The sequence below is a fragment of the Astyanax mexicanus genome, chromosome 9 (assembly GCF_023375975.1).
Source record: "Astyanax mexicanus isolate ESR-SI-001 chromosome 9, AstMex3_surface, whole genome shotgun sequence".
NCBI classification, from domain to species: Eukaryota; Metazoa; Chordata; class Actinopteri; order Characiformes; family Acestrorhamphidae; genus Astyanax; species Astyanax mexicanus.
The window spans coordinates 30,460,733-30,479,714 of NC_064416.1; the positions used below are offsets into that span (position 1 = coordinate 30,460,733).

At 35.6% G+C, this 18,982-nt stretch overlaps 1 protein-coding gene across 4 annotated transcripts in view; it reads right to left on the minus strand.

Annotated features, from left to right (window-relative positions):
- Nucleotides 1-18,982, minus strand: part of nectin1b (nectin cell adhesion molecule 1b) — a 381,414-nt gene that overhangs the window by 183,735 nt on the left and 178,697 nt on the right. Inside the window, exon 6 of one of the 4 annotated variants that reach the window (XM_049483658.1) lies at nucleotides 11,786-17,246. The exons of the other annotated variants lie outside the window; for them this stretch is intronic. Coding sequence (XP_049339615.1) covers nucleotides 16,732-17,246 — 515 coding nt within the window. The 3' untranslated portion in view covers nucleotides 11,786-16,731. Of the gene's footprint in view, nucleotides 1-11,785; nucleotides 17,247-18,982 lie in introns of those variants that run through there. 4 annotated transcript variants of the gene reach the window in all.

Genomic DNA, 18,982 nt, shown 5'->3' on the forward strand with positions numbered 1-18,982 from the left:
CACTGACATGCCAAAAGTCATTGGACAGTTGTGAGGTGAATGAAACACTGGTCAGTGTGCTTATGGTAAGGTCAGGTGAATTATGGGAGGATTTGGAGTGAGGTCTAATAGTGGGTAGTACAGATGGATGGGGCACACTGTAAGCCCAGATAAGATAAATTTATTTTAAAAGTTGCCTTAAAAATTTAGGGAATGGGTAATAAAAACTTAAGTTAGAAAAATTAAAACATCAAGTTATTACAACTAAAGGGGAACTTGGTTTATTTCTATGGTAGCCCAGGAGGAATCACTACACACTGATGGTGAGTGTCTGTCGGAAACTGTTGGACACACCCAGTATGCAAATAGATTGAGACAGAAACCAATAGAAAAGAAGCTGTTAATGAAAATAGACTAAACTCAGTTATTATAAGTTGGTTCAACTCAAAGATCTCAGTTTGAATGAAAATGTGCCCACAAATGTTCAACTAACTCAAAATAGTTGAGTATTGTTTAGAAATATCAAATTTTATGTACAACAGACTTAAATCATTTGAGTTCATCAACATATGTGTTTACAGTGCAGATGTTGCATTTCTGAAGTTGTGTGTGTGTGTGTGTGTGTGGAATATACCAGGAATATAAGCCCATGGCATATAAGGCTAATATTACCACCTGCAGTGGGCAGTGCAGTGGTTATGTGGTAATGATGCAGTTTTTGCAGTTTCTGGTAAGAAATGTCACATCCACATTCAATGCAGAAGACCCCACCCACATATCCCACAAGTGCAGTAGTGTTCTTTAGCTTCAAGAGGACATGGCAAAAGTCATTGGACCAGATTCTAGATTAATGCTATTTTATCTTATAACTATTTTTTTTTTATTACGTATATTTTTAATTAATTTCTTTATTTGTTTTATTTGCTTTTGTTACATATTTTTTAATGCATTACTCTAAATGTTTTTTTTAGTTTTTATTTTATTTAGTTTATATTTTTTGCCTAGAATGTTTCTCTTTTTATTCTATTCTTTATTTTGTATTTCTTTAATCTATAAATCAATCAATCAATCAAGTGTGTTTTAAACCTGTTTTTAAACAAGTAAATTTTATTATGCCTCACTGTAGGCATTTGAAAATCCATATGAAAACTCACTTTACTTAAAGTCATATATATGTATATATATACATATATATGACTTTATGTAAAGTCATTACTGACTTTAAGTAAAGTGAGTTTTCATATGGATTTTCAAATGCCTACAGTGAGGCATAATAAAATTTACTTGTTTAAAACCATGTTTATGTATATCATGTATATAAGGCTTTATAATGTGTTACACACTTTTATAAAAGCCTAATTTGAGAAATCATAGCTGCATATTACAATGCTTTATACCAAAATATACCAAATCTGTGTTATAGTGCATTACAACACTACATTGTACAATGTTCATTTGAACAGATATTATAAGGCATTATAAGCTGATTCTTTATAAACCCTAATACTTGTTGTTTATAATGTGTTATGAATGGCGCTGTAAGTGCTTATGAGCAATTATACAGGCTTATTACAGTCATTATAAGGTAGTATGCATGTCATATAATGCATTATGAATGCATTTATAATGCATTATGAATACAGGGTTCATAGGAAGTGTTACCGATATTTTTTTTTTAAATCAAAATGTTGCATAGTCATATGATAGCGTACAGAGTGAGCATTTTAAGAAAAAATTTCTTAATATGCCAAAAAGGATGAAGTAAAGAAGTAAATTATGAAATAATTAATAAGCAATCAATAAAGTATTCTCAAAGAGAGGAATATATAAAGCTCTAACTGGATTTACGATATATAGATGATATTATAAATATATATAGATATTAATATCCATTATTAAATATTAATATCCCAATATCCAATAAACAAATCAAGCTTAAAGTAAAACTAGTAAATCAGGTTGATTTTGTGTTTTGATGCTGCAGATAAACATATGAATAAAAGCCTTGTATCTTTTATTATTGTGCATCAAGTATGCATTACATTACATGTTTGCCTCATTTAAAATAATAGTATATGGATATTTCAGACCCTCTCATTAGTGTTTATGTTCAGAAAACTGTTGTGTTAATGTGTTAAACGTGCTGTTTTGTGTTTGGAAGCCGTTCAATTCTTATGATTTAACAGTCCTGAGCTTCATCACTGCTCTCAGTGCAGACGTGACCGCGGCGCTATCTGCTCCTATTTAACACAAGAGAGGAAATGGAGCTCATGCACAGGCAGATGACGTGGCGTTGCCTGTTTGCACACTGTGAAGCAGCAGAAATGAAATTTATAAACGGGGTAACAAACCACATTCAGCAGGATCCTCTCAGGAATAGAGCTCGGCTGATTCGCCTGCAAATTAATAGAACGCAGAAATGCAGAATTACACCACTCTGAGCTGACGGCTACATTTATATTCTGTTTAGTAAAGCTCGGGTTACAAAACAACAAACAATTCACCAGCTGAAAATATAAACACAGACCTGATTAGTAATTAATGTGGGGAGCTATGAAAACCATGTTATATTTAACAAAATGAACAAAAAAGGATTCTAACAAGTATCTTCACTTTTCTGGTGTATAGGCAGTGTTTTATTGGCTATTCTCCAATGAAAACAGACTTAATGGACATACAGTATAGCAGAACTAGAATTACAATTGAAAAAAATTTTTAAGCGAAATCATGTAAAATAGATGACTACTGTAGGATAAAATACACTGAAAAAAAAAAGAATGGGACAATTCTGTTTCTTCTGTTGTTAAAAGAAAAGTGATGTAACACAGTGGTAAACATGACCCTGTCTCAACTTGTGAGTGAATATTTAAAAAAAAACAACCATGTTTATGCATTTGATCATAAAATATCTTGTCTTTGTAGTGTATTTAATCAAATATAGGTTAAAAAGGATTTGCATACCATCATACTACGTTTTTATTTATGTTTTACACAACGTCCCAACTTTATTTTGTAATTGGAGTTGTACAAAAAGCAGTTTTTAATGGATACCATGTTTGATACCACGATTAAAATAGTAACACTGGTCTTAACTTAGAAGAGAAAGTGGCAGTCATTTGGGACCTCCTGGATGAGTTGTCCATGCCCTTTTGGAGTAAATTGAACTCAGTTTCCAAAAAAATGCAGTTAATCACAGTTCATTCATCAGTAGGGGGAAGGGGGCGCAATTATTTTTTCATATAGGGCCAGAGTTTGTGTGTGGATAGCCTTTTTACCTTAGTAAATGAAATAATGATCAGGCCTGATTAGTAATTAATGTATATGACTAATAAAACCATGTATATTTAACAATAACAATAATTAGAAATATAATTATAAGTACTGTACAATCTCCATTTTGTTGGAGTATAGGTAATGTTAATGTATTTGTATTTAAAGCATTTTATCTAATGAGAACAGACATAATAGACACACTGTATAGCAGTGCTAGAATTACAGTGGGGAAAAAAGCCTTTTTATCTTTTTAAGGGATAAAGACGGGCTAGAAAAACAGTCACGTAAAATAAATTATGACTATAGGATAGAATATATAATGTTTATAATAACAATATATAAAGAAAAGGATAAAGAAAGACTAGAAAAACCGTCGTAAAATAAATTATGACTATAGGATAGAATATATAATGTTTATAAAAACAATATATTGTTTCTTTTGAAATCAAGGGTATTAGCACATTAATGTCAGCATATCCCTGACTATATACAGTCAGTAATAACCACGAATTAGAATCAGAATTCAAAAACTGCACCTTAATCACACATCAACATACTTTCCACAGAATGTATTGTTTGTAACAAATAGTGTAGCACTGTACAACCTAGTGTTAATATAATAATAACAAAGTTGAACTAAATTGAATTGAAAGGGTGCAGTTTAAAGCATCGTCAGTGATCTGATATTGTCAATGTTAATCTCAGAATAGCGTAAAAATGCATTTGTTCCCTAGAAATCTCTTTTATTTTTACTTTATATCATGCTCAAATTTTTGAGATTAACAAACACATTTTAATGTCAAACAAATACAACCTGAGTAAATACAAAAAGCAGTTTTTAATGGATAAAATTTCTTTCATACTATTAAATCATTAACACTGACCTTAACTGTGCGAGTGAGTTAACCTTAACGAGTGAGTGACAGTCATTTGAGACCTCCTGGATGAGTTAAACATGCCCTTTTGGAGTAACTTGTACTCTTTCAAAAATGAAAGAGTTAATAATTCATGAGAGGGGGCAATTACTTTTTCTTTTACTTTTTAGGTAAATTTCACATAGATAATAAGTAAATTATGTATTAGGTAACATGGAATCAATATAGTATTTTTAAAAGAAGAAATATATGATGATTCAACTGGATTTAAGAGACAGATTAGATTATAAACATGCAGTAGATGTATAAAATTACTGCTAGGACTATTCCACTACTACAACTACTACAACTACTTTTACTACTACCAATAATACAAATAAATAAATAAAAAAATACCCTCCTAAAAAATTTAGCTCAAGACCAGCTGTTCATCCAAAAAAAACATACCCTAGTCTTGTATGCTAGCTGCTTAACCAGTATGCTAGCTGTTGACCAGTATAGCGTACATTTTGTTTTCTAAATGACCTGCTGATCGTGAGCTGTGTGTTTTATCAGGGTAAACTCAGTCTTCTCAGGTCTCCATCAGTAAAGCTAATATCTCAGGTTGTGTCAGTGTTTGATGGCTCAGTATGGAGCAGCAGTTGGCAGCAGCTGGCGTTCTCACAGTGGCTCCGCTGTAATGTTCATAAACGCATTCCGGCTCGGTGCAGTTCTGAGGCGCGGGTCCGCCCCGCCGAGTGCTGCGTCTGCGAGGGAAGAGGCCGGTTCTGTATCGTTTAGGCTTATCACGACTCAGTGTGCCTTCAAAGCCCAGCGCCGCCACAAAGAGGCCTTTGAGAGGACGGACGGAGGCAGCTGCTGCAGAGGAACCCGGCCAGGACGTAATGAGCCCGGCGCTGGAAGTCCGATCTCTGTGGGCAGGGAACAATTTCGCTGCTTCTATTGTAGCTCTTATCAGACTGATCCAGAGGTGGGAGGTGGGCTGGACTGATAGCAAATGGCGTTCTGTTGTTGGATTGTTGGGTGATGTAAAAAGAATTGAAATTATTTACTTTTTTTATTTTTTAAAGATTTTTATCAATTATTTTTTTGGCAAATTATGGATGTTTTGTACAATAGGACTGGAAAGCCTTGATGCAGTGGGTCTGAAAAATCACAGATCACTGGTGTTCAGATTAGGCTTTAATCCATACCCCTTATACTCTGAAAATCCTCCTGATTCTCAGAAAAGTTTAATAATATTATTGATTTAAGTTTATTTTTGTTATACTGTAAGACTGGATAAGTTGAGTTTACTTTTTTACTTTTTTAAGGCAGCCGATTTGCTCAAATTTTGAGTTGAATTGAGGAAACCGGTTGCCTTAAAACAAATTAAGAAATGGGGAATGGAAACTTAAGTTAGCATAACTCAGAACATCAAGGTATTGCAATTTATTTATAATTTATTTCTAATGTAGCGCAAGGGGAATCAATACACACTGATGGTGAGACTAAAAACAGCTATTATAAGTTGGTTCAACTTAATCAACTTCATCTCAGTTTGAATGTTTATGTGCCCACAAAAAATGCACAACTAGCTGAAAATAGTTGAGTATTGTTTAGAAATGCCCAATTTGATGTAAAACAGACTTTAATTATTTTGAGTTTAAACAACGTATGAGAGATGATATTCATAGCAAGTGTTGCCATGTTGCAACTTATGAAGCATGATTTGACAAAAGACAAAACAAAAATATTCTATATAACCTAACCCTACACCTAACCCAAACCTTAACCTTAACCTTAACCATAGTGACAGTCTGTACGTTTTTAGTGAGAATACCAACTTTACTTTTTAGAGACTGAGGCTTTTTGTACAAAATCATGATTATTATCATCTGATTGAAATGAGATCATCATTATTTCACTTCTTAACTTCATAACTAGCCTTAATTTTCCCCTATCACAACTTTTATTTGGAATGTGTTGCAGATTAAATGAAGTTGAGCAGTTAAAAAAACATGAAATATCTTGGGTTCATGATATCAACTCTTGATAAAAAAAAAAAAAAAAAAACTTCTCTTTATTCTTTTTATTACTTATTCATGCAGATGTGTTGATCTTCCAGGCCATGGATGGATGGTGTTGGCGGGGAATACCCCTCCTGTACTCTCAACACAGATTAAAGTCATTATTTTGGTAAACAGAGGTAATAATAGCTGTGTAGTGAAGCTGTGCTGTTAGCGTGATTGCGGCTTTGTTTTCGGGGCCGTGAGACTAACGCTGTGTTTAGGCCGGTTAAGGTCGGGGGGAGCGCAGTGAAAGCAGTCATTAGCACCTCTACATTTAAGGCTTAAAGGTGCGGGGGGGGGGGGGGGGGGGGGGGGCTGGGAAAGCCCCTCAGAACAGAACACAGCGTTATTTAAACTCCCCGTGTTTCCAAAACACTGACTTTACCCTCTTGTCAGTTTTTCTCATGCAGATTAAGTAATTGGCCCTTTGTTTCCAGAGACCACCATTGTTGTGAGCGAACGCCAGTAACACACAGGTGGACGAGCTCCGGCACTTCTGCTGAATTTCAGTGAATGAACACTGTACACACAGCTGCTGCTGTAGGAGGATACAGCCAGTGTTGATAGACTGAGTTTTACCATCACTTAATGTGCATTAAATTCGTTTTATGTCTTATCCTTATTTAAAGCCTATAATTGCTAAACTAATGCAAAATAAGCATAGAATGATAAATAAAAATGTTTCTTTGAGTACTAGAGAAGTGTAGGTCTATTGAGAAACATGTTGTATTAGAGATGTATGTGTTCACAATCACAAATATTTGTTATGGAACCAAGGTGTTTTATTATTATTATTATTATTATTATTATTAATAATAATAATATTATTAATATTATTATTTTATTATTTTTTTATATATATATTTTTTTATTATTGCACTGCCCAAATAATGCTTTGTACCATCTTTATGTTTAACAGTAAATATATCTGAACATACATTTCAATATCTGCGGATTGGAGCTACTGCAAGTATAAATAGTATGAATAAACCAATAGAATTTTTTTTATTTTGACTCCCATTGAAAAACTAGATTCTTTCCTTCTCCTGTAAAGTTGGTGCTTTATAAAGTTTACATTACAACAAAGATTTTTTTGTTATATTGTCACATTTTAAAAGTAAAACACCGGATGACCCTGACTAGCTAGATAAACTATGCTGTTTTCCTATAGATTTTGGTGCTCAGCACCAGTAACACTGCGCATCCTTGTTTCTTGACATTGTTTAAACATGTTTAATAACTCTTAAGTTAAATGTAAATGATTTATATAGAACCTAACCCTACATCTAAACCAAGCCTTAACCTTAAAGTGACAGTGTGACTATGTGCAATCACACCAAGCATGCTAGAAAGCACTTTTAAAACATACACTGTGGTATAGTTTTTTTTTTTTTTTTTTAAGAGTAAATGAATTCTAGCAAAAATTATATCGTGTCCTCATTTACAGTAGGTTTTTAAAAAACTTCTAATTCAGCATTTCTTTCATTTAGAAATGAAATGATGAATGAGCAGGTGAAGACCGGGTTTGCTATTCTGAGATCTCCATGTTCACAGTATCTATTGTATCAGCATCATTAGCAGTCTCCTGGTTGCTCAGGAAACCAGAAAAAGCAGTATTAGCCAGTGAAAAAATGTCCTCGTATCTTAAACAATATATTTAATATTTAAATATGCACTGTGGTTAATCAGTGCTTTGTGATTATATTCTATGAATAAGTGTGTCCTACATTTATATGTCCTTCCTGTGACATTGAGCAATGTCACAATATTATATATTTTTTTTAATTTCATTCAAACCTGCTGTCAAAGCAATTTAACCAAAGAGCAGATGTTCCATTCTATCAACAACAACTAACTTGCGCTTTCTGAATTTATGGTTGCTGAATTTATCCTGACCAACAGAGGTAATTCTTACTCTACTATTCCTGGTGCAGTCCTGATGAGAGCCAGTTTCATCATAACGTTATTTCATGGTCTTCGCAACTGCACTTTAGGATATGTTTAAAGCTCTAGAAATATTTCAGATTTACTGGCCTTCATTTCTTAAAGTGTATTTTTTTACTTCATTGAGTAGTTCTTTCCATAATATAGATTAGAGTATCTAAAATATGTTATGAAATATAAAACATATTCTGGTTTGTTTAACACTTTTTTCTTTATAGTTTTGATGAATATATTATTAATCTACGTCGCAGAACATTTTAAAAAAATAATGAAAAAAAAAAAAAAAAACACTGACAATCTTTTGACCGATACTGTATAAAACCTCATTAAATATGGATATTGATTTATAGATTTTTATATTTAGGTTTCTTTTATTCTCTCTGCTGAGAAAAAATAAGAAAACATCCTTTAATTTGCCTTAAATTAATCGTGAGAAACTTTTTTTGTACTTTCATTACTGTCGGAAAGTTTCTGATTTGCCTTTAAATATAGGACATTTTAATTACTTTGAAAGTAAAAAAAAATAGTCTATGGCTTAAAACAGTGCAAAAAATACTGCTAATTAAATTAATTATTTTTTAGATATTATTATTATATATATATATTTTTTGTATGTCCTGCCTGAATCTGGAACATATCGAGGCGCTGTAAAGAGAACTGGACGCATTATAATTGACCATTGAAATCATTTTAATGTTTTTAAAGCAAATACAGGTTACTTCACTGGGTCAACACATGTGAACAATATTTTTTTTTTCCATTATCAACCTCAGCAAACATACATTCACACAGCTGCATTAAGACTAGATCATTCTTTTGTTGTTTTTGTTGCAGTTATGTACAAAGTCGTGATATGCGTCGGTGCCTTCGCCCAGTGCAGATCCCACGGGCTTATCAAAACTCCTCTAAATCCAGGATAAAGTAGAATTTATGGCAATAATCTGTACAGCGTCCAGCCCGGTCAGAGTCTCTGTGGTCTCTCGGGTCGGACCGAACTCGAATGTAGACTCAAAGGCATCCCTGCTTCACTTTGCCAAACAGAAACACTCGCTGGGGGTGGTCATAATGTTTTGGACAGTATTTACAATGGAATGTCAAGCTTGGAAGTGGGCAGTTAGAGCGATATTTGAAAGGTACATACATAGGGACTTCATAACACATTCATAAGCATTGCACAATATATTTCTAAAGCAATACTCAAATATCAACATAACAGAATATAAGATTTAACTTTATTTTATATTTAAACATACATGTCCCACTTATTTTCACCTGGACAGTGTATACCAGGTGAGGAGTTTGTTTTCCAGCTTCAGGAAGGAATTTGCCCTAAAACTAAAGCAATTAACTAAAGCTGCTCCATTTAAAACAGTGTTATTACACTGTTATAAAGCCTCATTTCAAGAGGACGTTAATAAGCTTATAAGATGTAGAATAGACAACTATTCTACATGTATGCATGTAATATCAATACAGCAATTTCATTAAAAAAAATCATGCTGTATCTTGTTACACGAGCTGGCATAAACAATTCATAAATATTACTTAACACATATTGCTTTGTTAATACATTATTCAGTGTTATAAATGTGTTATAAAGCCCTTATAATACAGTGTTACCCTTTATTTTAAGACTACCTACATCTTAAGAGGTTCACAGCACATTCAAAAACTCTGAAAAATAAAGATTTATAAAGCAATACTTATAAAGCATTATTTATTCATAGCTAATATCAGAATATGAGCATGACTGACATACTACATACTGCATATTATGGAATAAATGTGACTGTATTAATAATAACATGTATGTGCAAACATGTATGTTTAGTTAAGTATTTCTTTATGCATTATGCAATATTCAATGCTTATTAATGTGTTATAAAGCCCCAATGGATATTGTTACCTTTTTTTATTTCACGGGTACTGATTTAGGATTTCATAACACATTTATAAACTCTGAATAATAAATTTATATTATAAGTACTACTTATAATGCTTATAATAAGTAGTATACTTATACTACTTATAATGTACAGTGTTAATTTTTATATTTGTATAGGCTTAAGGGTTCAAATCACATTAATAAACTCTAAACAATATATTTATAAATCAATACTTGATATTATAAAGCAATGTTTTATTAATAGCTAATGCCAGTATTTGAGCATGACTGACATAAACATGATATATTATGGAATAAATATGACTGTATTAATAATAACAATCTTCAAACATGTATGTTAAATTAAGTATGTCTTTATAAATGCATTATTCTAGGTTTATTAATGTGTTATTAAGCCCTAATGCACTGTGTTACCTTTTTTAATATAAAAAGATACTGATTTAGAAGTTTATAACACATTTATAAGCTGTGAATAATGTATTCATATAATGCAACACTTGAATTTTTATTAATTACTAAATTACTAATGCAAGTACTCTTCTCTCTCTCTCTCTCTCTCTCTCTCTCTATATATATATATATATATATATATATATATATATATATATATATATATAGAGAGAGAGAGAGAGAGAGAGAGAGAGAGAGAGAGAGAGAGACTACTTGCATTAGTAATTTAGTAATTAATAAAAATTCAATAGTAATTTCCTATGTTAAAAAAGCTCACATACATATATATATATATATATATATATATATATATATATATATATATATATATATATATATATATATATATATATGTGAGCTTTTTTAACATAGGACATAACTACTTAAGGAATAGATAGAACTGTAATACCATAACAGGATTTTTTATGTTAAATTAATTAATGATTGCTTTTTAAATGCATTATTCAGAGTTTATGAACGTCTTATTAACCCCCTGTGTTGGTATCTGTCAAATAAAGATGTCTGAGACTGGAATGGAAAGGCAAGAATAGAAAAAAGAAAGATATATATATATATATAATAATAAAAAAATAATAATAATATTTCCCTTTTCCAACTGTGATTGATAATATCTTAAAAAGCTAGTATACACACATGTTGGCCATAAGAATGATTACTGCAAAGAGCGCCAGACTCGGGCCGTGAATACGGCCTGATTAAACCCATTCTGCGTCCCACCATCTGACATTTAAAGCCCATTATAAACCACTCGGCGCTCGAGGAACTTGTGCTTAACTGGGGAAAAGAAAAGATCGTAATTAATACAAACCTCTGTAGCTAGCCGGGTCAGCGCCGAGCGAACGACGGAGAAAAAAAAACGAACAACGCAAATTTTGTTTGCTACAAAAAACACGATTTAACGGAAAGAAAAGGGTATTTTTTCTGTTTATCTCTGAGCTGTTTTTCTCTAAGATCTGTAAAAACCAAGTGCGCGGAGCTCAGTTGGAGATGTTGTGGTCCTCTTTTATCTCTGATACATAGATAAAAGGCAGTTGAAACCATCAGGGTTGAAAAAAAAAAACAACAGAAATGACCCTCCAATCTGACCTGAATCTGTAAACATGTATTTTTGAGGTTGAACACATCCTCTTCTGAGAACTGAGAACATTTTTTTATTCATTTTTATTTCTATCCGCAAAAGCGTATTCATTTATTCATTGTTTACTTGATTGATGAAACCTTAATGAATAACCTTAAAAAAATAACCTAAAAAATAAATGTAGCAAGTATGTAGAAGCTATGGCGCATTTTATTTATTTATTTATTTATTTGTGTCATCCAGTATGTTAAATCCAGCAAACTAACAGAAAAATTGTGCTCTAAAACTAATTTATATTTGAGTATTTATATTTTGCGCTCACCAAACATCAACTGGAAGGGAACAAATAAAAAAATGCACTCTTAAAAATACAGGTGCCAAAATCGGTTAAAAAGGGTCCTTTTTTTCCCTGAAGAGTTCAGATCCAACCTTAATCTAGGTTTATAAGGGCTTTCGAACATCAGAAATAATAGCTTTAGAAAAAGTTCCTCCAGGAGACTCTAAGGACCAAAACTACGTCAAATTTCTTCTCATGTTTTGCGCAAAATTACATTAAAAATGGTCATAAAACATTTAATCATGCAACGCAATGCAATCTTAGTGTTGCTTATTTGTTCTCTATCATCCCCCATAATTGTTTTAACTCTGTTTATTGTTATCATCATTAGCAGCAGCAATCTAATGATCTAATCTCAAGTGGTCATGTAAACATGTAAACTCAGATTAAGAAATCTGATAAAGAGAGCCACGTATACTCTTAACCTGAGTATTCTGGGATGTCTCAGTCTATGCAGGAATTAACAAAAAAGACTGTGGTAGTCGAAATAAGTGAGAACAATCAACAGATTTAAATAATCTTCATCTTCTAGTTTTACCCAACCCACTCGTTAGGACTCCCCCTATCACTAGTAAGAATGCCCCAACACCAGGAGGCTGAAAACTAGCACATGCCTGCTTCGATTTTTGAATTGCTGTTGATGCAGTATTGCTGAGTAGCATCACAGCACGCTCGGAGGAAAGCACAGCGACTTGGTTTTGATACATCAGCTCACAGATGCCTTGTGCTGATCAACATCACCCTTTGGAGTGATGTGGAAAAAGAGCGCCATCTACCTACACAGAGAGAGCAAGGCCAATTGTGCTCTCTCAGGGCTCCGGCAAACTGCAAGATGGCAAGCTGCATGACAGGGATTCGAACCAGCGATCTCCTGTTCATGGTGGCAGCACCTTGAACCTTTATCTTTATCTTCTAGCTAAGAAATTGTTCATATTGTGGCTTGTGGTGTGAAGTTTAGGTTTTATGTGATATTTATGTCACATTTTATTCTGAGACTGAGTTTATTGGCTGACTGCAAAGATAAAATTTTAATATTGCCTGACTCCTCCTCCCAGTTTTCCCATAATCTGATTACTGTCAGATTACTGACAAACTCTGATGTTCTGCAGTAATCAGATTAGGAAGTATATCTACATTCACTCAGTAATGTTAGAACACATGTTAAGTTTGTTTCAGCCTAATTCTATGTCACTCAATATTTAAACCAATCACCAGTCTTGTTTTTCAATTTGGTTCTGCCCAATTACCTAGTGGCCCAATTGCCTCCACTCACACCATCCATGTATGTCTGAATCTGCAAGGATAAGGGTCCAGATGTTACCAAACCTGGACCTACACCATAAATAGACATTATAATTGGTACATTTTAATTTTAATAAAACCAGTCTTTCTGGTAGAGCTTCTGTTTTGGATCTAAACTCTCCAGGGTGGTCTCCAAGTTATCAGGACCGCAATGATTTCTGTTCATTAACCAACCTTTCAAAAGACTGGATGGAAAATGATATGTGCAAATTAAGAACCTTTTTTTAAACATTGTAAGATCCTTTGTAAAGACTATATATTGATATATTTATGTATCCAAGCCAAGAACCATTAAGGAACCTTTATTTTTAAGAGTGTACAACAGATGCTTATTCAGGGTCGACAAAGGTTTCAGAGAAAATCGAAAAATTTCAGATAGTTTTCAGTTCAGAGCAAACATTCTGTACACATATTTTTAGACATTTTGTTTAAAAAAAAAGAAAAATACATTACATCTCACATATATCATAGGCACTGCCATTTGTAAAACTTGAAGTCGTAGGACTCGTAGAACACCCAACAAGCTAGAATCATTATTACAATGAAACAACACAAAGGAATGACTGTGAACTTTTTTTTTTTTTCGTGTGGGAATAATTTCGCTTTTTTTTTTTGATTGGTCCAAATAATTCATGTGTTAATCAAATCTGAGAGATAATTAGGGCTGCTCAATACAACGTTTCAGCATAGTGATCATCACAACATGGGAGACTGCGACAGCCACATTGCAGAATGTGGAATGTTATGAAAGGCAAATTTAATTAAAGATGAAGAGAAATATATATTTTTTTATTTAATTATTATTTTTACTTATATATTTACCAGAGGACAATTTTTTTCCAATTTTGAATAGTAATTAAGATCATGACATCATCCAATATCATTGGGTCATTGACTTCTGGTGGAATTTGGTACAATTTGGTAAAAAAAAAAACATATACCACAGAAAAAAATAACTATTACAATGACATTTATTTTGTCATTTCAATGTCATTCCAATACCATGCAGCCCAAACGCTAATGCTAACTTGCCCTTTTCTGTGGCCATCATCTGCAGCGTGGTTATCTTGTCCATCTGTAACCCTAAAGATTGTCTTTGAGTGTTCATCTTTAGAGGCAGAAAGAGTTACGCCTTTCACTGTTAGGCAGTGATGAATTGAAATGCATTTAAATTGAGGGTTTTTTGAAGAGGAAATAACATGTTGTGGAAAATGCTAGAAACGTTTTTGTCTGTGGGGATAAAACTGTGTTAGCAGAGTGGGCCAGATGCCCACCAATTCACCAACGGCAAATCCCAGTGCCCATCATGCTGGCAGGGCTTCCAGCTTGAACAGCACGACAGAACTGCACAGAAGATCGCAGCTCTGGCTGAATGCAAAAAAAAATAAAAAATAGTAATACAAAAATATGCTGAAAAAAATTCATACATGCGGTCACACGTAAAAAAAACATATGAACATATAACAAAAAATGTAGATACATACAAGAAAATAAGGCGTATACATTTGTATCTTTTCATCCAGATGGGTTTTTGTTGTTGTTGATGATTGATGTCTGTTGGTTGTTGTTTGATGACTCTCCCCAAAACAATGCTTGATTTGTACTACTTGATACTTCTATGATGCAATAACGGTGTGAACCACAGTAACTGGCAGCAGGAAGAGTGGTTCCGATCATCGTTCCGTGGTTCTATTCCCATCTGTGGTGGTGTTGATAGTGGTAATGGCAGTGTTGTTTTCATGTCCAGTAGGCGGAGCTATAGTATTTTTGCCTTGGTCTGATGTTAAAATAAAAAAAGGAAATGAGCAAAACACCTTGACAGACAACAACAATAATAATGAAAAGTCTTTAAAAGCCTTTGATTTCAGCGTTTCGATGGGCTGTTGACATGATTTCCACCATTCCGAAAGCTCTAGTTTTGAAATTCCGATATGTCATAAATATCGATACTTCAAAATTACACTTCAGGATGTCCATCCGAAGCGTCCGGATATAGTTTTCCATGTTTTGAGGACGTACGTAAATGCATGTGACAAAAAGTTACCATACTGAGCCATACTCTGTTACTATTTACAACGTCAAATTTTCCCTTCTGTAGAGCATCAGTTATGTTACAAATGGTCACGCCAACCTTGTGCCTCACCAAAAGACTTGGACAAGCAAGACTTGGACTTTAGACTAGTCTAGTCTTTGCTTTGAGATCCTTTTACACAGGGTTGTACCTTTGTACCTTTCAAGTGTTGGTGTTGCAGGTTAGAAACAGGCTTTGTTCACGCGAATACTGTTCAACGTGCAACGTTTTTTAAAGTGGTCGGTGAACTGGCCCGGTCTCATCTGTATTAGCATGGGAAGGGAGTCAGGACTGGCTCTGCACACTAGTCTCTGCCTTTTCTGCCTGAGTATGGTTCGGTGCATATGGCTAAAACCCGGAGACACGCCCCCTTAGCTTTCCGTCAGCGTCGAGCCAGACAACCCAAAACCCGTGACCCAAAACCTGCGACCCCAGCTGTTGGAATCAATACTTTCGCAGGGACTCTCTCTGTCGACGTAAAAGGCGGTAGAGTCAGTTCCGCAGTGTGTTATGCTAAGTGTTATGTTGCAGCTTTTAGACCCCACCTACTCCCACTGATCCAGGCCAAAGTCTTCTGGCTCCTCCCTCTACTGGCTGACAGATTGAAGAGCTGCACTACAGAGATCAAACCTCTAAGACGAAACGGCTTCCACGGTCTTCTACTGTCCACTCTGAAACGACTGACCACATATCTCGTAACTATTCATTTATACAAGAGGATTTCTAATATTTTTAACCTCCACAGTTTCAGATAACCAACACCCCATTAAAAAAACTGGATCTTACTAAAAATGATAAAAGCAAATAAAAACCAGAACTTTTTTTGAAACATATTCAAAACAAAAAAAGTATCATACATCCAGTGTAAGACTTTCACAAGATGAGAAATACCCCCATCCTAAAACAGTTACAAAGTCTCTTTTTATACATTTAATACATTTAGAATAACTTCAAAGGAAATGAGACAAAAAAGGTAATAATACACCATAAAATTTTCAAGCAACCAGTCAATAGTCAATGGTGATTGGCATTAGTCAATGATCCCATGATCCCGCTTCTTTTTCGCTGACGTAGCAGGGTAACCTAGTAGCGTACTGTGGGCATACCGTGATGTTGATGTGGTTTTTTCAAACGTTTTCTCAAAGCGTTTTTGTTTTTCGTTTTCTTTTTCTCTAATGTTCAGTTAGATGGGTTCTGATGGGGGCGGAGTTTCACCAGGTGGAGGGAGTGAGGGAGATGGAGTGGATGGACGAACGGTCGGACGTAGGGAGGGACGGATGGAGCAAGGGAGGATAGGAGGGAGGGTGGAGATTTCTAGTGATGGAGGTGCGTTGTTGTGAAGGGGTGCGGTCAGATGCGGGAAGGAGCATAAGATTTGTAGATACTTTTTCTCTCGTAATTTTTTATATTTCTCTCTCTTGTCGCTGCTGCAGTTGCCTCCTTACTACACATACCATTCTTTCTTTGAAATGACAGAGCCGTCGGTCTGGGACACCATGTCGTCAGTGATTTCGGCCTCGGGTTCGTACTGGAAGGCGAGAGTCCGTTCGTCGTAGTCGCGGCTCTCGCCCTCGTCCACAGTGAAGTATGGCCGCTTCAGGTCCTCCGAGTTTCCGTCAAAATCTCGCTCACCAGTCTCGAAACCCCCGGTTCCACCACCGCCGCTGATCTGTGCCGGCTTCTTCTCGTCGTCCGAGTCATCCGGGTACTGCAGGCTCTTGGGCGCTGGTGGGTGGGTGGAGAGGCCGCCGGCTTTGCTGTAGCCGTTGCCGAATACGTGCTTCTTGGTGCTGTAGTCTCCCTTGAAGGTACGCTGGCGACGCCGCAGGAAGATGAACAGCAGCGTGGCGGCTCCTGCCAGCAGAGCTACGCCACCCACGGCACCCCCAATAGCGGCGCCCGAGCTGTGCTGCTCCTGTGGGATTCCGCGGCCATCGGGAGATGGGTAGACAGGGAATTCTGGGTAGGAAAAGACATATGGAAGGGGAAAGTGTGTCAGTGCTCTGGTGGGTAAGGAGGTGCATAAGTGCAGGTGCTCTTTTTTGATGAGGAAAGGGACAAGGGGAGAGGAGAAGCAACAAGGGGAAAACAGGAAAAGGTAAGCCCATCCCCACCACCCAAACTCCACCCACTTTAGTCAAAAAGTCACCCATGTAATTCAAACCCAAACCCACTGTACATTTTTCATATAGCAAAAACAGTAAATGCTCACCCAGAACTCAGCCCACATAATCGAAAACCCTACCCACAATGCCACAAACCCATGCAAGCAAGAGCAAGTAGTTGCGCATACAACATAAGCAAATGTTATCCCACACCACCCAGAACTCCACCCACAGCATCCAAAGGACCACTCATAAAGCCACAAACTCATGCAAGCCAGAGAAAATAGAACTTGGTCATATAGCCAAAAAAGCACTTAACACCACCCAAATCTCCACCCAAAATCCCACCCATTTCACCCAAAATCCTCCCCACACAGCCCAAAATCCCACACACCACCCAATATTCCACTCACACATCCAAAACCCCACCCACACCATCCAAAACCCAACCTTCACCTCCCCAAACTCTATTTACAGAACTCAGAAACAGGATTGGTCGTTCATACATCAAAAAAAACCTTTTGCCTATACCTCAAATACCAGTCAGATCCCCACACACAGCATTCATAACTACAACTCTCTCATTCACCACTCCCACTAGCACCATTCAAATCTCCACCCCTACTACCCAAAACTTCTCCTACATCACTGTGTCCATACACTACACCAAAAACACAACATGTCCCTGCCTACACCACCCAAAACCTTGCCCACACCACCCAAAACCCCCACTCCTGTTACTCCAAATCCCAAAAATGCATCTCAGACCCAAGGAAAGCAAACTCCAAGCCGCATGAACATTCCAGAACAGAGAAATGGCATAAAATAAAATATTAAGCAGAACAAACAACCAGCCCTGACAGAGCTCAGCCTACATTTTCCCTCCGACCAACCAGCACATTTTACACAGAATAACATCCATTACCACACAGCAGCGACAGCTCACACACTCACACACCCTCACGCTCAGGACCAACACGTTTACGTTAAATCCCAGACAATCCTTTTCCAAGAATTTATCATTCTGCTCTCGCTTTGCTCATCTGTGCGTTCAGTATTAAAGTCAAATTTAACTTTCTGAACTGTAAACCACGTCTGATCGTAAAGCACGACGGCGCAGATTAAACAGAAATGCTCAAGGATTCACACCTGAGCTTCAAAATAGAATTTCTGACAACCCGCAGAAACATCAGTGTCTTGTCATGAACCAGTGATCTGCATTGCGCTACCAATGTGAAAAAAAACATGAAAAAAAAAAACAGATCATCAAACGAGGCCAACGATGTACAACGAGACGCTAGCTGAAGCGCCGCGCTATAAATAGCCACACTTTCATGCACTGTTATTCATGCATTTATAAGTTAACCTTTTAAAAATGCTTGGTTGGCTCGTGTGAATTGTAGGTATATAGAGAACACACACATATACACATACAACACACACACGGTGCAATATCACCAAAGCAGGGAGCAGGGTATGCTATGAAAACAATGAAAGCTGCTTCTGTTTTTTTTTTTTTTTTCAAACACAAAAATACACTTTTCCTTGTGCAGCATCAATCAAATGTAGGGATATCTACATGTCATTTTT